The sequence below is a fragment of the Corapipo altera genome, unplaced genomic scaffold (assembly GCF_003945725.1).
Source record: "Corapipo altera isolate COAL_440 unplaced genomic scaffold, ASM394572v1 1, whole genome shotgun sequence".
In the NCBI taxonomy this organism is placed as follows: Eukaryota; Metazoa; Chordata; class Aves; order Passeriformes; family Pipridae; genus Corapipo; species Corapipo altera.
In genome coordinates this window covers 2,435,930-2,454,326 of record NW_020884873.1, presented here as the reverse complement: position 1 = coordinate 2,454,326, position 18,397 = coordinate 2,435,930, and the positions used below count along the sequence as shown (strand labels likewise).

The 18,397-nt window shown below is 36.2% G+C and overlaps 1 protein-coding gene across 3 annotated transcripts in view; it reads right to left on the bottom strand.

The window, feature by feature from the left end:
• AEBP2 (AE binding protein 2) overlaps window positions 1–18,397 on the bottom strand; it is a 45,981-nt gene that overhangs the window by 6,743 nt on the left and 20,841 nt on the right. For all 3 annotated transcript variants that reach the window (XM_027663288.1, XM_027663295.1, XM_027663301.1), the window contains exons 3-6: window positions 17,124–17,231; window positions 8,816–9,002; window positions 3,747–3,871; window positions 623–690 (exon numbers count right to left, since the gene is read on the bottom strand). In XM_027663288.1, the coding sequence (XP_027519089.1) occupies window positions 623–690; window positions 3,747–3,871; window positions 8,816–9,002; window positions 17,124–17,231 (488 nt within the window). The remainder of the gene's footprint in view (window positions 1–622; window positions 691–3,746; window positions 3,872–8,815; window positions 9,003–17,123; window positions 17,232–18,397) is intronic.

The window sequence follows — 18,397 nt, the reverse complement described above, 5'->3', positions numbered from 1 at the left end:
CAAGACTACCCAAGGGCAGTACCTTCATCCTGTTACTCATTTGGAACAAAGCAAAACTTTGAAAAGAAAGAGTTAAAAAAAGCAGTCAAACGTGCTGGAAAAGCATTCCAAGCTTCAGTGGGAAAATCCAAAGAAGCAGCAATATGACATGGACACCTTAAGGGGCCAGCTGTGGTTATTATACTGCTGAATTGTGGTACCCAGGCAAAGAGTCATGGAGTTCTACTGTTACAATGATAATTGCACATTTTTTCAGTACCTGAAAGTATTTTTAGGATCATGACGAATCAATGTGTAAAACAAAGTTGCCTCAGTGGTAAGTTTTCTTATGTATATGGCTGCATAGTGCATAGTGACAAAATGTATTAAAAATATAGATTCTAATTTACCTGAACTCGTATTAGAGCCCAAAGACTTGAAAATTAAAGTAAAAAAATCAATGAAACATTGCTTATTAATTTTAAATTTTCTAAATTACTTTTTGAAAAGCATTTTTAAAATATTAACTTGAATTTAAATGCTCAACAGCACAAAATAATATAGCGACAGACAGTTCATTTATCCCGCTGTAAATCCTTCCCCATTTAAATCCTGTAGCATATCACTGTAGCAATATACTCACATGTCCTCAGGTGTCCAATGAAGTAAGAGTTTTATTTTTCCAGAGTCTTCTTTTCTTTTAGCTATTACCTATAATAATTACATAAATCATAATTAAAACCAAATTCCCTATTTTTTGCTCAAAAACTGTTGTTCTTCACGTTCAACTGCACATTTATAAAAGGGAGACTGTTTTACTTGCTCCAAGTTGTATTAATTCTATATAAAGTGTACATATCACTAGGTCACAGACAAGAAGTAAGAACTCCTTTCTCAGGTTTTCTCATACCAGTTCACAGTAGCCCAGTACATAAGGTACCCTCCAGAGAATTAAGTTTTTAAGTGTAGGAGCCCGAGGTTAGACTCCCACCTCCAGCCAGCATAAAACAGAAACACAGCTATGGTGCAAACAAATGCAAAACTGCAAAAATGTTTGCAAGAAGGAAATTTAAAAAATTATTTGCTATTTTGAAGCTCATAATTGGAGATTTATGGTCAAGTCTGCAAAAGTTACAGCAGAAATGGGAGTAAAATCGTATGCCTGTAATAAATATGTTCTGAAGACTTGAAATTGTTCTCCAAAGAACTTAAGTCCATTTAAATTTTTCACTTAAAACCACAATTCAGCCAGGCAATGTATGCTCACTGCAGCTTTATTCAAAAACATTCTGCCTGCATTCTCCACTGTCCCAGAAACAAAATGGAAATTTAAAGGAAATGTGTATCAGAGTTGTCTCAAATTAGAAATGGAGTTCTGCTGACCTCTTCTGGAAAAAGAAAACAATTTCACCCTATAAATTGCTCTGCATCTCACTATATTCATTTACTGTGTTACAAATTTTTAACATTTCAACACATGTTTCAATACATCACTTCACTGGACTGAAATAGGTAAAAAAGCTAACACCAGAGAACAGTTTAGTATTCAAATATTTTACAGAATTAATTCAAGCCATGTCAAAGGTGGGGGAGGCACAACAGGGTAACATATAAACTGCATTTTTTAATCAGTGTAATATCTGGTCTTTAGGTTAAATAGAAATGCTTGACTTTTTCCATCTAACAATTCAAAGAATTAAAGCACAAAAACTTGACTCCAATTTTAAAAAAAAGCAGAAAAAAAAAATCAGAATCAAGTAAAGGAGAACTCTGGATGGCAAACACATTTCTTGAAAAAGGTTTTATTAATGATCGCATTCTAAAGCTTTCTATATCTACGAAGAAAAGGATGGGTTAAAAAAAGTATATATCAATAAAAGGATGTGCCTTTTCATAGGACATGAAGGGTATCTAGGTAGCTGCTTAGAAATTATTTATATGATATCTGTCCTGTACATCCTGCATTGTGTTGGCATTATTTTTACGACGCATAAAAAAATAAACCTACATCATTCACGCCCCTTTTCAGACAACAAGGCAATTTTATCTTCATATTTTTCACCTTTCGAATTAATGCCCATGATAGTCACACATTTCTTCTTCATCTTAAGGTGGGCCACACAAACTTATTATGCTATTTAGCCAGGCACCACTCAAATTCAATGCCCTAATGCCTGTAAGTGATGCAAAATGTGTTTGCATCCGAGCTATCATCAGCCCACTGTAACAGTGCACATCCCCAGGACTGCTTCTAGCCTGCCTTTTCTTTTTAAAGCCAGTTTTAGGCTGTGTCTCATCAATAAAGCTGATGCTCAGCCCAAGCCCACACAACTGCAGCAGCAAAAGAGGGTTGGGAGCTTGGAGCAGCAGTTCCCCCACTGGCACAACCTCTCCCCCAACTGAGGTCTGAGTGATTTCAGACCTAATCAACCTCCCACCATCTCGAGTGACGCACGCACGGATAAGCTAAAAGGATTTTCAGCACTTCCTTCAAGTTCATCTGAGGCAATTTTAGAGCACGTTCCTCCCTCTAATTCCACCTCCTTATGAATTATTCCAAAAGACAGAGCTGAGCTTCCACAACTGAGTAGTCTGTCTGGATAACCTTTCAGATTAAAGCATGCTGTGAATTGGAAGAGAATCTGCCTTTCTCACAGCATTTTAAGGTCCACGTTTGCCCAGAACATTAGAATGAGATTTAAATACAGTAACAGCTAAACCACCTGCAAATCTCCACTTGCAGCTGCTGCTCAGCTGCACATAAAGTTCAGGAGTAATCATTTGGAAAAAATTTCTAATACAGGCCACAGATATTTATAACAATCATCAGTCTCGCAGAACAGTATGAAATAAGTTTTGTGCATACAAAATCATCTTTTATTTATGGAAAGAGACAGAGTTCCAGACTTTGAATCATGTTAAGATTAAACTGGAGCTGAGGACATGTCAGTCAGCATTCCTTCCTTGGACTGCAGTTCATCTTGCATTAGTCTGCCAATTCAAAAACTATCCCTTCTCATTTCATCCCATCTCTTACTTCTTTTCTTCAGCTGAGTCCTCTACCTTTTACGTGCCCACATCTCCCAGTTTGGTTAACAAAACCTGAGGTTATACAGCTTTTTGAACTTCTGACCCCTATACTCCAATTCCCTACTTTTTCTCTGGAAAAAGGATGTCTTTCCTATCCAAATACAATTGAAAAATCACAAAATAGGATACGGAAACAGGACTAAAGGCCAGTTCCCCACCTGGTAACTTGCCTCCTTCTAGCAATTCACTGACATTCTGGTGTAAGTTTATTAAAAGAAAAAAAATGGGTACAAGAAGACATTTATTCAGGATTGTATCCTTTAAACTGGGGAAAACAAGGAAATAAACACAAATTTCGGATCAGCAACTTTAAATATTCAATTACAGTCAAAATATTCCTTGTGATAAATTAGCACTGTCACTCACAAATAAGGAAATGCCATCTGAACTGCTTTCTTATTTAGACATTTTTCTGTAACACGTACTTGCTGCTAGATATTTTCCCAAGAGTATCAGACAGCAAGCCTTTCAGTTTGTGAGCTACAACAACTACCAACACTGCTTTTTAAAAGTTAATTTACTAACAGCAATGGACAAATCAGCAATATAAAATACCTGCTATTACTTGTTTCTGATTAAATGCCTACAGCAATAAGAGGAAACCAGAAATCTTTCTGAAGGGTTAGATTTTTCAGACACACAGGTAAACAAATAGAATGCATAATATGTATACTTACAGTACTATGAAATACAACACTGTGGCCTTTTCCTAAACTTTCTATATGTGCTGAGAGATTAAAGCAGATGGCTCGATGTCTTATAGCATCCAGTGTCTGTGCATCGAAGAAGTCATGAGGTCTTGCTGGAAAAAAAGGAAAAGAGATCCTCAGGGTTCAACACATTCAAAGCACACAAACAGAATCAAGCATGTAAACAAGTCTGAAGTGTCATTAGTAAATAATTTATCATCATGGCAACAGCACTACCTTGTCAGAGAGTTGCAAACATCAACTGAGAGGAAGAAATTACTCGAAGAGAAGCACAATTCACGTTTGGTCAAAACACACTCCCTGTGGATCAAACAGCTGTTTTGAAAAATGTAACTGTACTCGGCTGGTTTCATTTCGGTTTCAATAATGCTGAATAGTCAGGTGAAAAACTCCACACTACTACACATTTCTTTCCATGTACACAAGGTGTCATTCAGTGTTCTTTGACAATCAGTAAACATTTTCTAACCAAGAAGAACCAACTGCATCCCACACCACACTTCAATTTATAATGAGTAAAGCACAATTAACATCCATACAGTATTTTTACAACTAGTCTATAACCAGCAGAAACTAATAAGGACCTTTTCCTTTTAGAAAAGGACTTCTACAGTTAAGTTTTTCTCGAACACTAAAAAGAATTTTGATCTGGAGTGTAAAGAAGGTCTATCAACTCTACACTAAAAGTACTTTAACTAAAAAATAATTGCTACAGGGCACATATTTGCAAAGTGTTAAAAATAATTTGCAAAAAAAATTTAAAATATACCATACAATACAGTAGTAAAATTACATTAGTAGCATTCCCATTTTCAAGCCTTGAGAGTAGTAGTTGCTAAATAACACACTGAAATTAAAACTACGAATAGGACTTGATATTACATCATCAAATACGTATTACCCTGAAATCTGCACAGCGATTCAAAGTTCTGTTGCCTTAATTTAAAACAACTTCTATATCCATCTATCCATTATTTCAAAATGAACTACAAATTCCACTTAAAGCTTGCATTTGCTACTTAAAGCTAGCATTTGCATTAGTCGCACTCGTGGGACTAATTGTTGTTAAGCATTCATCTGTACATTATGTTCTGTCCCCACTCCATCTCAGTTGGATACTGCCAATTAGGCAATCATCTCACTGAAATGTTTTCTCGCTCTAAGTGGTAATGTGGAACTGCAGCTCATGCTGCAGGTGGTCAGTGATGCAAGCATATAAATATTTTATAAATAAATATGAGGGAGGAAGGAAGGGAAGATGGAAAGAAGCTAAAAAAATAAAAAAACAACCAAATTTTTTCTTTTCGTTTCATACAACAAATTTCTTCAGGATTTACCACTGAATAACATTCAACAGATGCAGAAGAAAGGGCAATTTTTCCAAGGCACTTGAATAGTTTTATTTACCCCTTATATTGCTCCTTACTGAACGTTAGTGCTGTATCTTCTATATATATCTTTACTCTGAAAATAATTTTGAGGGAACAGATTTAAGTATCTCCCTTCCTGCCAATCCTGCTTGACTTACTTAAGTCAAATAAATTAACATCATCATACCAGGAATCTACTAAATGAAAATGCAAGCATTATGTAACTAAGGTAGTTTTACTGTAAATTCTATGAACAGTAACCTTCCTTATCTCTCTTACATTCCTCCAGAGAACTGTATTACGCTTTTTATTAACCATAGTGTCACCTTTGCTAATGGAAAAGCAAGTGACAGTCCTGTATTCTTCAAGGTAGCTTCAGAATAGCAACACTGTGACCTATTTTAGAGACACATACTTTCAGTATTTTTGGTTCTATACCTCCAAATATCACCAGACTACACAGATCAGGGATCAGGTATAAGGCTATCCAGAGAAGAAAGCAATCTACTGACCGTAATCCTGAATTATTTTTTAAAAAAATCAAAATTTCTAAGACAAATCAGATCTTCACAGCACCACTAATGTAACCAGTTATAAGGTTGTCTCCAGTAAAACATGCTTTTATCACAGAAGTGCTAATTTCCAAACTTATAAGAACATGTATTGTTTACAGAAAGGACAAAAGAAATGCAAAAGAGTTTAAGAAAGGCAAGATGTTAAAAAAAAAAATCAAATAACAGTAAGAATTATCTTTATGGAACTTATTTTCATCACATATAGCCACAGTTAAGTCTCCTTTTTTATTTATACATTGTCTCACAGAAGGATGATAACCTTCAGATATAAACCAGAGGAAGCAAATGTATAAATCTGCTGTATTTAAACTATTAAGAATTTATACATGAGGATGTTTCAATAGCAGCATATACTGGCAACTGATTGCCAATGAATATTTAGTAAGCTGCTTACACCTTGTGAAAATCCGGGGTCTAATCAAATCATGAGGAGGTAGAAAGAACACGCTGACAGCATTTCTTCAGGACACAAATTGTTCTGTGGTGCAACACTGCAATTTTCTCTCAAATTATTATCTCCAAGTGATTGTAAAAGACTGTGCACTATCAAATGGCATCTTGTTTTACACCCATGGCATTAACTTCTTGTAACCCAACCTGCAGAGAACCTGTACTTAGGTTAAACACCTCTGCTTTTAGGCACTTAAAAATATCTAAATATACTCTAGACTGAAAAGACTCAATGCTGTTGGTGTTACTCTGACTTCTTAGATAAGGGTGTTTGCTTTCCCTCATTCTTCTTGTAGAGACAGAACTCACAAACCTGCACACCTCATTCTTGAACTAAAATTAAGAAACAAAAGGACAAGCAAAACTTCATCAGCCCTTTGTCTCATTCGCCTCATCAACAATAATCCACACGAAGTTTTAAAGAAAAGCTGCCAATACTTTGCATTTTCAGAAAATGCCATCAACTTTGGATACATTTCTGGGTCACATACCCTCTGGAGAAATACATTACAGCAGTCAGTTCCCAACTGAGTTAGAGATGATTTCTGCCTTAAGGCAAAAGTCTACAGCCAGCATTGCATTTGTCTCCAGAGGCAGGAAGACAAGAAATTGCTCAAGCAGCTGTCATTTTTCTTCCTGTGCAACACTTGATTGAGAAAGCAGATCATTCAAATACTACAGTCCAGTCTTTAACAATCCCTACCAATATTTACTACTTCCATTTTTTGCCATAGATTCATTCAAGAATTCTGTAGGCAGTTCTTATTACAACTACAACATCTTAGCAGGTAATTTGAAGCTTTAATTACAAAGCTTTGATTTGAAACCTGTAAGTCAATAATGTTCATCAAGTACTAATAAAATGCCAACCTGAAAAACTACTTCTGCATATATTGGGGGGGGGGAACTGAATTAAGATGCATTAAATCAGCCACCTAACAAAATCAATATGGAGAAACAAGCCTAGATACAACTCAGGAACCTCTAAAAGTGAAAATTTTGAAGTGATCAGTCTTAGACATGTATTTTGTTTGAGTCACACAGTCAACAAATCACAATTTTCCTTTAGGAACCTGCAACTGTCCCAAGTAGGTGTCTCTCTCACTACATCTAAGATGTAAAAAGTGAGTCCATAACCCTTCACTGACCAGCCTTCCCTTCTTGAACCTTCTTATTTACACAGACTGTTAGAGTGAAAGGGAAAGCCTTTTAAAAACAGATTCTGAAAAGAACAGAAACAGTTTGCTAATTTCTTTGGATGTTAAATCAAAATTAGAGGAATTCTTGAAGTCTATGCTTCTGAGATGTGTTTCACAATCCAGTTTGCTCATATATATTTTAAGAATACCCAAGCATTCCCCCTTCAAAAAAAAAAAAAGAAATTCAAAAGAGAAGTTAATAGTGACTCAGGAAATAAACTTTTCAGAACTCTAGGTGACACTAACTTTCCAGGACAGGTTTCTCTGCATTCAAGGCAGAAACATGACCACTGCTTCATAAGTTTCAGTCCCTTAAGACACAGGTGAGGTATTAAGATAAGAATAAATCCCAATTATGTGATAAAGAGTATCAGTTAAGACCACTAGTATGTGCATCCATTGTTGCAGTACCACTTGAATAATTGGTAACTGTGTTTCTTCACAGGAAGAGAAAGACGAATACAGTTAAATATTCTGCCACAGAAAAGTTCTGGCAAAGTAACACTGTGGACAGTATGAGATTTAACAGGTGCATAAAAAAGGTATCTTGTGCTACTCTCCAAAACTGTAAGATGGACTTTGCACCACAGGTAAAAAGTTTTTTCTTCAGTTGCTGACATACCAGCAGAAAAAAATCTAAATGTTTTTTACATCTCTAAGATGCAGATGTCATAGTAACAGTTCAAAATCAGTTTGGTACTGGAGAGTTGCATCCAAAAAAGTAAAATATTTTAACAATTGCCTAGTCTTTCCTAACCATTCTTGTACATTAGAACCTCTATATAAATGTGACACTGTTATTAGTCTAATACTAGGACAACTCAAGAATCAAACATCTAGATCTACATGGACTAGAAAAGGTACTGAGTGATTATTACTTGCTATAGGTAACAGTTCTCACTTTAAATGACGAATTACACCTCTCAGTACATTGGTTCATATAAAATTAATGAACATCAACTGCGTGGAGACAGATTAAAAAAACATAGCAAGTCAATTCTGCCCAAAATTAGATCTTAGTTATGCTCATAAAACTGTCATTAACATAATGAAATGTTGTGCTCAAAAAAGAGCTTATATAACATGCATTTATCTCTAATTTATATGAATCTGCAATCTCTGTCTGCAATACTGAACTTCAGATCTCATCAACACTAAACAGAACATTTTCCAACAGTAATAGTCAGTAAACAGAGAGTGACTCTGAAATGAAAAGCTTTTTCGACTGTGAACTCCAACTGTTTCTCACGGGAAACTGATCCTTTCTCCTGAATGTGAAGATATTTACCCTGAAAAGGAACACAAACAGAATCTGGAACTGTTTTCTTCTCACCACAAGGAATGCCAATCCTACCAGATCCACATATGCAGAGAAAACACCACACTGGAGAGGAACTTCCAATCCCAGGCGAAACTTTCGAGAACCTCTGCGAAATACTTACGTAGTGATCGTCGTCTCTTGTTCTTTAATTTCCTTCTTTTATTCATTCCAGCTTTAGATGGAGATTCCTCTTTGGCCTTTGGCTGGCTGGCAACTTTCGAAGAGTTCTGCTGGCTGAAGTGTGTGGGCACATGACGGGCAAGTCCCCCCTGAGATGCAAAGCTGGCATTGCACCCACCAACTACACACTAGTGAGAAAAAAAGCAGAAAACTGCGTCAGGTGCTTGTGCACAGGAGTTTTTACAGATCTTTGTTTGACTTTTCTGGCTCAACTTCCAACACATTAAAGGGAAGATAAATTCTTACTGACCATGCAATTCTTAAAAACAGAAACAAACATATTCTGAAGCAAATTTTTCTGAAGTTTTTAACTCCCAATAATTATTCTGTGGCATAATATTTTTCCATGCTATATCATATTCTGAAGTATTGTATAGCATAAAACCAATCTCAAACTGGCAAACTCTTTGTACAGAAAATAAATGCTTCTGAAGACCTTTGCTTTTCATAAGCCAGCATTCCCTTATCTTTCAAAATACTGCATTTGAACATCCTCCTTTCTTGTGACAAGGTAGAAGTAAAAAAAAACATCCCTATCCACATTAAATTGGAAACAGCTCAATGTTCTTTGTAAATGCTACACAAAGTCAGTGAACAGCTGGCTTACACTTCTGTCTAAAACTTTAACTTCACAGATTGAAAGCAGTGCTAACAATTATTTATAAATTTATTTTGGGATTCTACTATTACTTCAGAAGCATTTAAGAAAGTTCTTATTTAAAGAGAATGTCCTTTCTTTCTCAAACAGAAAAATAAGGAAAGATTCACCAATAATTAAGCAAAAACACAGAAACTAGAAAATAGTTGCAACTAAGCTAGTACTGGCTACAACAATTAATGGTATTTTTGTAAGGATTTAGTTTATATTTACAATTATTTCATTTGCAAAATAAGTATTCAAATTATACCATTGTAGAGGGAGGGACAACCCTTTTTTTCTTGTGCTCTGAGCTTACAAGTGTAATAGCAAAGTGATTTTAAGATACACATTCCACCACTGGTTGCCATTAATTTTGTATCCATATGACTGATTTTTCTTCTGATCCAAACAGCAGCAGTGGGGTAAATGACTTGATCAGCCACTAGCAAAAAACCTATCATCACTCTAAACCATTGGAAAGTTCTCCTTCTTCCACATCTGTTCTGCTCCTCCCCTCCCTTCTATCTCAGCTCTTTCGCCTGTGTCTCTCTTCTCTAGCACTTCCCTGCACAGTAAACTGATGAGGCAGCTCCAACAGGAATTTGGGAATAAGTTATGCTGCAAACATGAACATACTTAGTGCTAAGTCATCTCTGAAGACTAAGGATGAATCTGCAAGATTACAGTAACCTGCACATTTGATTGAGAGACAAGAAAATGGCTGTAAAACTCCACATTTTGTCCCTAAAACCCCACTGTGGTGGTTTCCAACAAAATTCTGGCTGTAGAATTGAAAAGTCTGTTTCTGTCTCAACCCAGGAAATGGTTCTCCATGATAATCATAAAATACAGTGTTCATGAAAAGAAAGAACTGTGCTGTCCCCAAAAACTTAATACTTGCTACAGGACTAAAAATATGAACATAGATTGCAAGATGGTAAAGGACTTTTTTTTTTTAAAAGGGAAAAATACTTAGAGGGAAAGTTTTCTATACCTTTTTACCTTGCCCTATAATTTCCCATGATCAAATAACACTAGCATTGTCTACTTATAATGTAATGACTTACAATGTAAGAAATCCCAGCACATCCGTGAAATTCAGAACACTCTGGAGCCTGATCTCATTTACACTACAGTAACCTCAACACAATTTTCATCACTTCAAATTAATGCTGAAGATTCAAATTTACACTTACAGAATCATAGAATGGTTTGGGTTGGAAGGGACCCAACTCCTCTACTGTGGGTAAGGACATCATCTACTAGATTTGGTTGCTAAACTCCCTCCAACCTGACTTTGAACCTGAACCACTCAGTTGTATTAAAGGTGACTGAAGTCACAATCAACAGATACAGGTAAAATGCATGTGTGCATTAGTTCAAGAAATCTTTTGTTCTCCAGTTTTTATGTCCCTGAAATAGTTGTTTTGCCCATAAAAGAAGCTTCATAAAACTAAACTCAGTCACTAAATCTAAATTTAGGATTAACTTTCACTGATATGCTCCTGCCTTCAGATTCCAGTTCTTTCTGATCATACAAACATTTTCAGAAAAAAAAAGAAAAATTAGGTCAAAAAACTCCATACTCTGAAGTTCAGTCACACTGAGATATTAAAATATCAGCTTTACCAATGCCTGCTAGAGGTCAAAAATAACCTAAAGTCCTGGTACAGTGCATGCATTACTATACTCCACGTTTATTAAAGTACAGCATCAAAAGGTAGCACTTTCTGGAAAAAAGCACAAGCTTTGTGTCAGGCCCATTTCTAAAACTTTTTAAAACACAATTGAACTTCTTGTCAGATGGGAAACAGTGTTTTATGACAAACTGCAGTTTGACTCATGATGTCATAACTTGCCTTTTTTCTAGTCGTGTACAAAGAAAATAATCACAGACGCTCTACACGGATTATCTACAGAAGCTACCACTTACTCTTCTTGCTCTACCCAAATTTTACTTCCAAAATACCCAAACCAACATCCTTAAATCCTCAATATCTGCAACTTGCAGCTAGAAATTATCTTTTTCCAGATAGCCTATTAATAGCCTACAACTACAATACAAATATTTGCAGAAATGATTACATACAGATACAGCGTACTTTGAGACTACCTGACCATGTCATCAAATAATCAACAGCTGACAGATCAAAGATGACACAGAATGCCTTTGTAGTAGACAGGAAATAGTAGAAGAGGAGAAAAAAAAAAATCTTACCTGCTTTTTTCTTTTTTTTTCTCTAAAATAATATATCCAGCAATCCGTTACTAATGGGTAAAGTCTCTTCTCTCCAAAGATAAAGGAGCAGTTCAGGCTGTCACTTCAGGATCTCTGGACGGTAAGTCACACCAAATCAGCTTCCCACCAGATAATTATACAGCTCTAGAGGGCTTCTAATAAATCAAACTCAACTATTATGCACAGCTTTAAACCAAATCTTTTCATTTTTCCCCCAAAACCTAAATTTCAAAATTTCACAGTCGATTTGAAATACGACAGATTGGGTCCGGATTGGTGGATATGTTACTTCAAGAGAAAATAAGTAAACACGTAAGAAGTTTAATTTCTCCAGTGTACCCATACCCACCATTATTAATGGGCAGTAATGACCAGGGACTTTAACAAACAGGATGTGAAAAAGTCTAGCAATACAGGATTTTGTTCTAAATTCAAAATAACCGAATCTCCTACTTGGACTATTCAATGTGTAATTTTTCTAGTAAATCTAACAGTAATAGTTTAGACATCTGGATAAACTTTCTTATTGTCTCAACATCTGAGTGTTCAGGTAAAATTTTATATACATTTTATATCTGCATCTGCAATGCTCTAATGGATGGAAGATATTCTGTCAAGAGAGTGACAGACATGAATCTCCAGTGAGGACTGAAGATGCCTGGCTGTGTTTTCTACATTTCAACAACTTTTGCTCTATTAAGTCATATCAAGCACAGTCACCCCTTAATGAATTCCAGAAGTTACAGGTGATAGAATGAGCACCAAACTTCATTTTTATTATTACTTTCTTCCCCCCTTTTAAGCAAAGGATGAAAGCCTCCAATGAACCTGTGCTCTGCCATTCAGTGTCACTTGAAAGCAATCACCCCACGTGAGCAAACCTTGCATGACTGCTCTTAAATATGAAGAGAGAGCATATCCACTGGAACCCATATGTGAAAGCAGCTGGCAGCTTACCCACATGAGCCTTACAGAATCACAAACACATTTAGGTTGGGAAAGACCCTTAAGGTCACCAAGTCCAACCATAATGCTAACCAACATGTAATTATTTTGCATTAAATCTCCACTGTTTTGTGCTCATCTCCCATTTGTCTTTTCACTGTGCCTAACACCTTGTATTTGGTCACCTAGGCTATGTTTTAAGGGTTTATTTGATGTGTCTTAAAGTAACTTTCAATGCTGAGTAATACTCCCATAAAGTGTTTTTTCCCCTGAGTCCCAAAAACCATGCTGGAAAATGCAGGTTGTCACAACTCCTTAAGTATTCAAATATTTATTATTTGTAACAGCCAAGTTTAGGACAAGTAAGAGAAAACTTCTTCATTCACTGTTTCTCTATTTGCCAAAGACAGTCACTGGCATCAGTTTTCCAACTCAGATTATTCCTGTAATCCACCTGTCACCCTCAACAGGACCACATGCTGATGATGTTCCACAACATTCCACCAGTTTCTAAAAAGCCACCAAAAATTATGTAATAAGAGGTCTAAAAAAGAATAATGTTGAGGCTTTTCTCTCTCAACTCTGCTTGTAAAACCATAAACAAAAATGAACATACTGGAGGTCTCTGGAGGGAATGTTCACATTAAATTAATGTCTACAATGACAAAAAAAATATTTAAAAAAAAAAGAAAAAAAAAAAAAGCTGGTTAAAATCACACTGTAATAAGCAAAGAGAAAATTTCCAGCAGTACAAGACCAATGAAGTTCAGGTATTTAGAGGAGCAGCATAACTTCAAAAATACTTAACAGTGGCCCAAAGAAGGCTGGTAAGTTCTCAATCAGAAACACATTCTGTGAGATAAGTTTGCCTGTTTGTTGCTCTTGACAAGAAAAACAAATCTAGGAAGTGGTTCTTAACAAAATTAGGATTAAAAAGCACATGCTTTGCAGAAATCACATTTGACTACATCCTGAGAGCTAACTGCAGTGTTAAGTCTCTCTCATTTAATGGACACTTTTTCTTTGGTGGAAGGACTCTTAGGTGCCCCAGGAAAAGAACTTTATCAGTAACAAAACTTAGTGATGATGGTCTTAAAAAAATAGGCAAAAAGCCCATGCATTTGTTCTACATGAAACCCAAGACCATCAGCATTAAAAACTTAGAAAAAAAATCGGAGAGAATAAACAGAAAAGCAATATGGCAACTAAAGGGGATATGAGGTCCTAAATTCTGCCTAAAAATCCAGGGTACCTTTATTTTCTTTTCCCTTTAGTTCAGCAGGTGACTCAGAGATGAGCTGGACATACACTACTAAGATATTGCCCCACATAAAAATGGAGCTAGAATAAAAAAGGTCTCAAATTTTACCTTTTCTGTGACATAGGTACTGCAAAACTGATGCTGAGGGGGACACACTAAACCACAGAAACGGAAAAAAACAGGATAAATTTATGAAAATATGAAACCTTTTGCCTTTGCAATTTATAAGTGGGTTTATTTCTGTGACAAATGAATTACACAGTCACCAGGTTTATAGGAATGTGTGGCAAGGGCACATAAAGCCACAAGGGCATTTTAAGATGAAAGCACTGCAGCTTGTTTACAGTTGAATGGAGTCAAAGGACAAAACCATGTGGATCACAAAATTAGATAATTAAACCCAAAGTGTGCAACTACACAAAATGAGTCCACTTGCAAGCAAAGGAGTGACAGGACAGGGATATATCCTTCAACAGATTAGTTCTGCCAAGGAGAGTGTTATGTCTCAGACAGTCCCCAATTGCTTTTCAACTTAAGAAAATACTTTTGTCTCTTATTTTCACTAGAAATATAAGAATATATCAACCTGCCATATATTTATTATTCTCTTCTGGTCATTACATGATTATAGAGTACTTTTACCTTTACAAAATTAAACTTTCCATGCTTTTAGTTGTCACTTTCCTAGCTAATATTCTTTGCTTTTCTTTAAGATGTCCTGAACATCAGGTCTTCAGATAACAGCATCAAACTGTACTGTCACCATCACTGACTTTTACAGCTTTCCTCAAAAACCCAACATTCATTTATTTATTTTTTTAAAATCAAACACTGAACAACTAGGTATTTTCTCCAAGTTTTCTAAAATGACACAGTACTTCCTTTTTATACCAGGACTCGAGTACATTCTAATGAGGCAACTGAAATTTCATTTGCAATTTAGGTTTTGGGAGATATTTTGTCTGCAATAATCATCAAGAACAAGAGGTCCTTAAACCAACTATTACTTGAAAAAATTTGGCTTCCCCTAAAAAGGTGAGCAATTAAGATTTGTGACAACAGCTAAATGCAAAAGGAAACATTTGCTCCATTTTTGATTGACTGCCACAAAACCATTAATAAAGGCTGTTCTTGGACTGATCAAGATTAATATCCAACACTTTGAGTGGTTTTTTTTGTATCAGAGAGTAGATTTCAAAAGATAGTAAAAGAAAGAAGCAAGTGAGGAAAGGGGGCTTGTTAATTAATAGGTTGCCATCACAGACACTTACGTACTTGGCTACCTCATGTGAGCCCTGAAGTCCGTACTCAGCATAAGTGACAGGGAAACAAAAGATGTTACAAAATTCTACTGAGACCACAATTATCCTCCATTCAAAGCTCCCAGGAACAGATTGAGAAATACAGGGATAAAAAGAGGGACTCAAGACAACAGTAGGAAAAAAAAAACGGCTGAAGTGACACACATTGAGCCACGATGATTAACTGCTGCAATCCTCGCCCGTTCTGTTCTCTCCCTGACTATGACCAGAAAGCACAGAAAATCAGCTGGTGAAACAACAAATATTATTAGAAGTAATTACTAGGGCTCTAGCTGCAACCAGACTACCCAAAAACTAGGATACCAAGTTTGCCAGGTAACCTTGACAGAAAAAGTATTCCTGGTGTTTCTGAGCTACGCCCACTTCTTCAACCCAACATCTTTTAAAATTAAGTTTCTTTGATCTAGACCAAATAACAATACAAATTAACCTACCAAAAGGTTTTCATTCAAGACCAAAGCTTGCCATTACACTTTAAGGTATCTAAAATATTTAATCCCAAAAATGAGAAAATCCGAGGTTTCCCCTGGTAACTGGTGGTTGCTTTTTCTTTTTCTTTTTTTTTTTAATTCCAGGATTAGCATTTAAGATTAGTTTCTGTAACAGCCACATCTGCAAACTTTCAGGGGTCTAAGATCCTCGTGCTATGCTTCCAAGAGCATGCCAATCTCACTCCTTTGAACAAAGGGTATAACCACCTCAAAACCAATTTTCCTATTCACTCTCTGGGTCAGAAATTTTCAGACTCAGCTACGTAGTTCAGCATGGAAAAAAAGTGTGACCTTTGTTAAATAAAAACCTTTTTCATGTGCAATGAAATGCACTATTTTCACTTTCTAGGTTTTGAGATTAGTTCTGTTTTCTGTCATAACTACCGTTAAAAGCTATACAGAACAAGTAACTTCTGGAAGACACCACTGTAACAGAAAAGTATTTTTAGTAATAAAGCTGCCTTAAAATAGAATTTTAAAAAACGCAGAAGATATTACCTGAGAGAAAAGAGAGGAAAGGAAGCGGAGAAACAACGACTAAAAGTTCATGGACTGGGGGTGGGGGAGAAGAAGGCAAAAAAATGCTACCTAAACTTAAAAAAAAACAAACCTAGTTCATTTTCATATCCTACATGGAAGGAGAACTTCAGTCTGAAGTAGTGTGGGTGGGACTTACCATCGAGTGATCCAGGATTGACAGCTATGAACTGCCCCAACTGTATCCATAAGAGGATGAAGCAACTCATTAATAACGGATTGGTGGATATGGGAATGATAAACACTACTATACCTAGAATTGCAGGTACAGGTTAGGGGGAGAAAGAAAGAGAAAGTTAGAAAATACTATGCAGGAAATACAGTCAGCTCAACGGCCCTGCATTCCTGACTTCCTTATTATTTTCAGAGAAGCTCGCCATAAATAATCACTGACAGCGTTTCAACTGAATTTAACAAAACCAGCTCTTACTCAAGCACAGGATGGGCACCATCAGCCATGATCCAAAGTTTACTGTGGAAGTGTAAAATACGATACAAAACATCTCAGAGTGTCAACAGCTCAACTGAAAAATGCACAAACCCCCTGAACTTAAGCATTATTTAGTTTTACACTCCCCTGCCATTTATAGATTAAAAGAAACAGGGATAGAGAAGCAATAACAGCATCTTCACCTGCTTCCAGGAAAGAACGAGACCTTTGGGCACTACTACTGCAAAGATGAAGGCTCAGCTCATTGGATGCTTTTTAAGAAATCCTCCTGTGATGGTATATTTCAATTGACACATTGCATCAGGAAAATGAAATGGAATTTCTCTTAAAACAAGAGATGTTGTACCTCACAGTGAACCTTACCTTGAAAGGTTTGTCCCCACTGTGTGTCAGCATATGCCTCTGCAACCAGCTTTGACTTGTTGAAGGTGTATTATATACTTTGCAACCTTTCCACAAGCAAACAAACACCTAATAGAGTAAAAACGTGGTAAGTTTAGGAAAGTTAAAGAAAATAGTAAATAAAAAGACAGATTAGCAAAAAAGCCTGTTTTCGCCATGTTTCACAATACATCAAAGGATTTTGAGCAATAACCATTTCTTTTCAACATACTTCTCATATCTCACCAGAGAAAAATAATTACAACCACAAGTATTCCATAAAAACAGGTCACTGGAATAAAATATCAAAACACAGATGCTGCTGCAGATGAACACAACTGAAGCCATACGATCCACTGCGAAGAGTTTGTGTTTGCATTCAGTCTCTGTATCCACCAGATACTGAGTCAAAACATTTTTAAATGAAAAGTCTACATTTTTTGGGTAGTAGATACAGAAATAAAATTATTTACTCTTATAAACAACTAATAATTTCATTCTTTAAGCGTGAAAATGTAGAAACTCTTAATTGCAATACAGTTGTTTATATACCAGAGTTGAGTGTTGTATTATGGAATACCCCTAGTTAGGACCTTATATTCAATTCCTGATGAACAAAGTTACCATTTTTCATAGGATTCAAAATGTATGGGTGTTTTGTGATTCCAATGTACAGACCAGTCACATGCACAATAGTGCATTAATAGGAGCAGAACTTACTCATGCTGCTTTTCTCTCTCCTCTCATTGTGTTTATCTATAACTGAGGGAATAAAAAAGCTCAGTGAACTTGCCTTTCATTAGAATTTCCTCAACAGGTCTGTGTGTGAAGGGAGGTAAAGCCCTAATTTGTCACAGCAAAATACAGTCCCCAGAAACAGCACTGTCCACAATACAGGTTTTCAGAACTGCAGGAAACTAATTGGATTTGAGTTTCTTGTTCTCGTTTGGAGAATAAAAACCTTCAATCTTCAAAAGATTGTATTTTCAAAACAAAAGAGCAGCCACAGGAGTGCTACGTACTTGCTGTATAATAGATAGATGGGCCAGCTTTACTAATACAAAGCTGGAAAACCCTGAATGTCTGTATGGTTGAGTCAGACCTACTGACACAAGGTCCAGCCCCCTAAAGCTTTGAGGGCTGCCACTCCTCAGTTCTGAGATTCCCCCAAAGCAACAGAATTGGAATTTCCAAGGTCCCTGCCTCTGCAACAGCTCCAGAACTGTCCCAGTATTTCCACCAGCAACTGCAGGGCA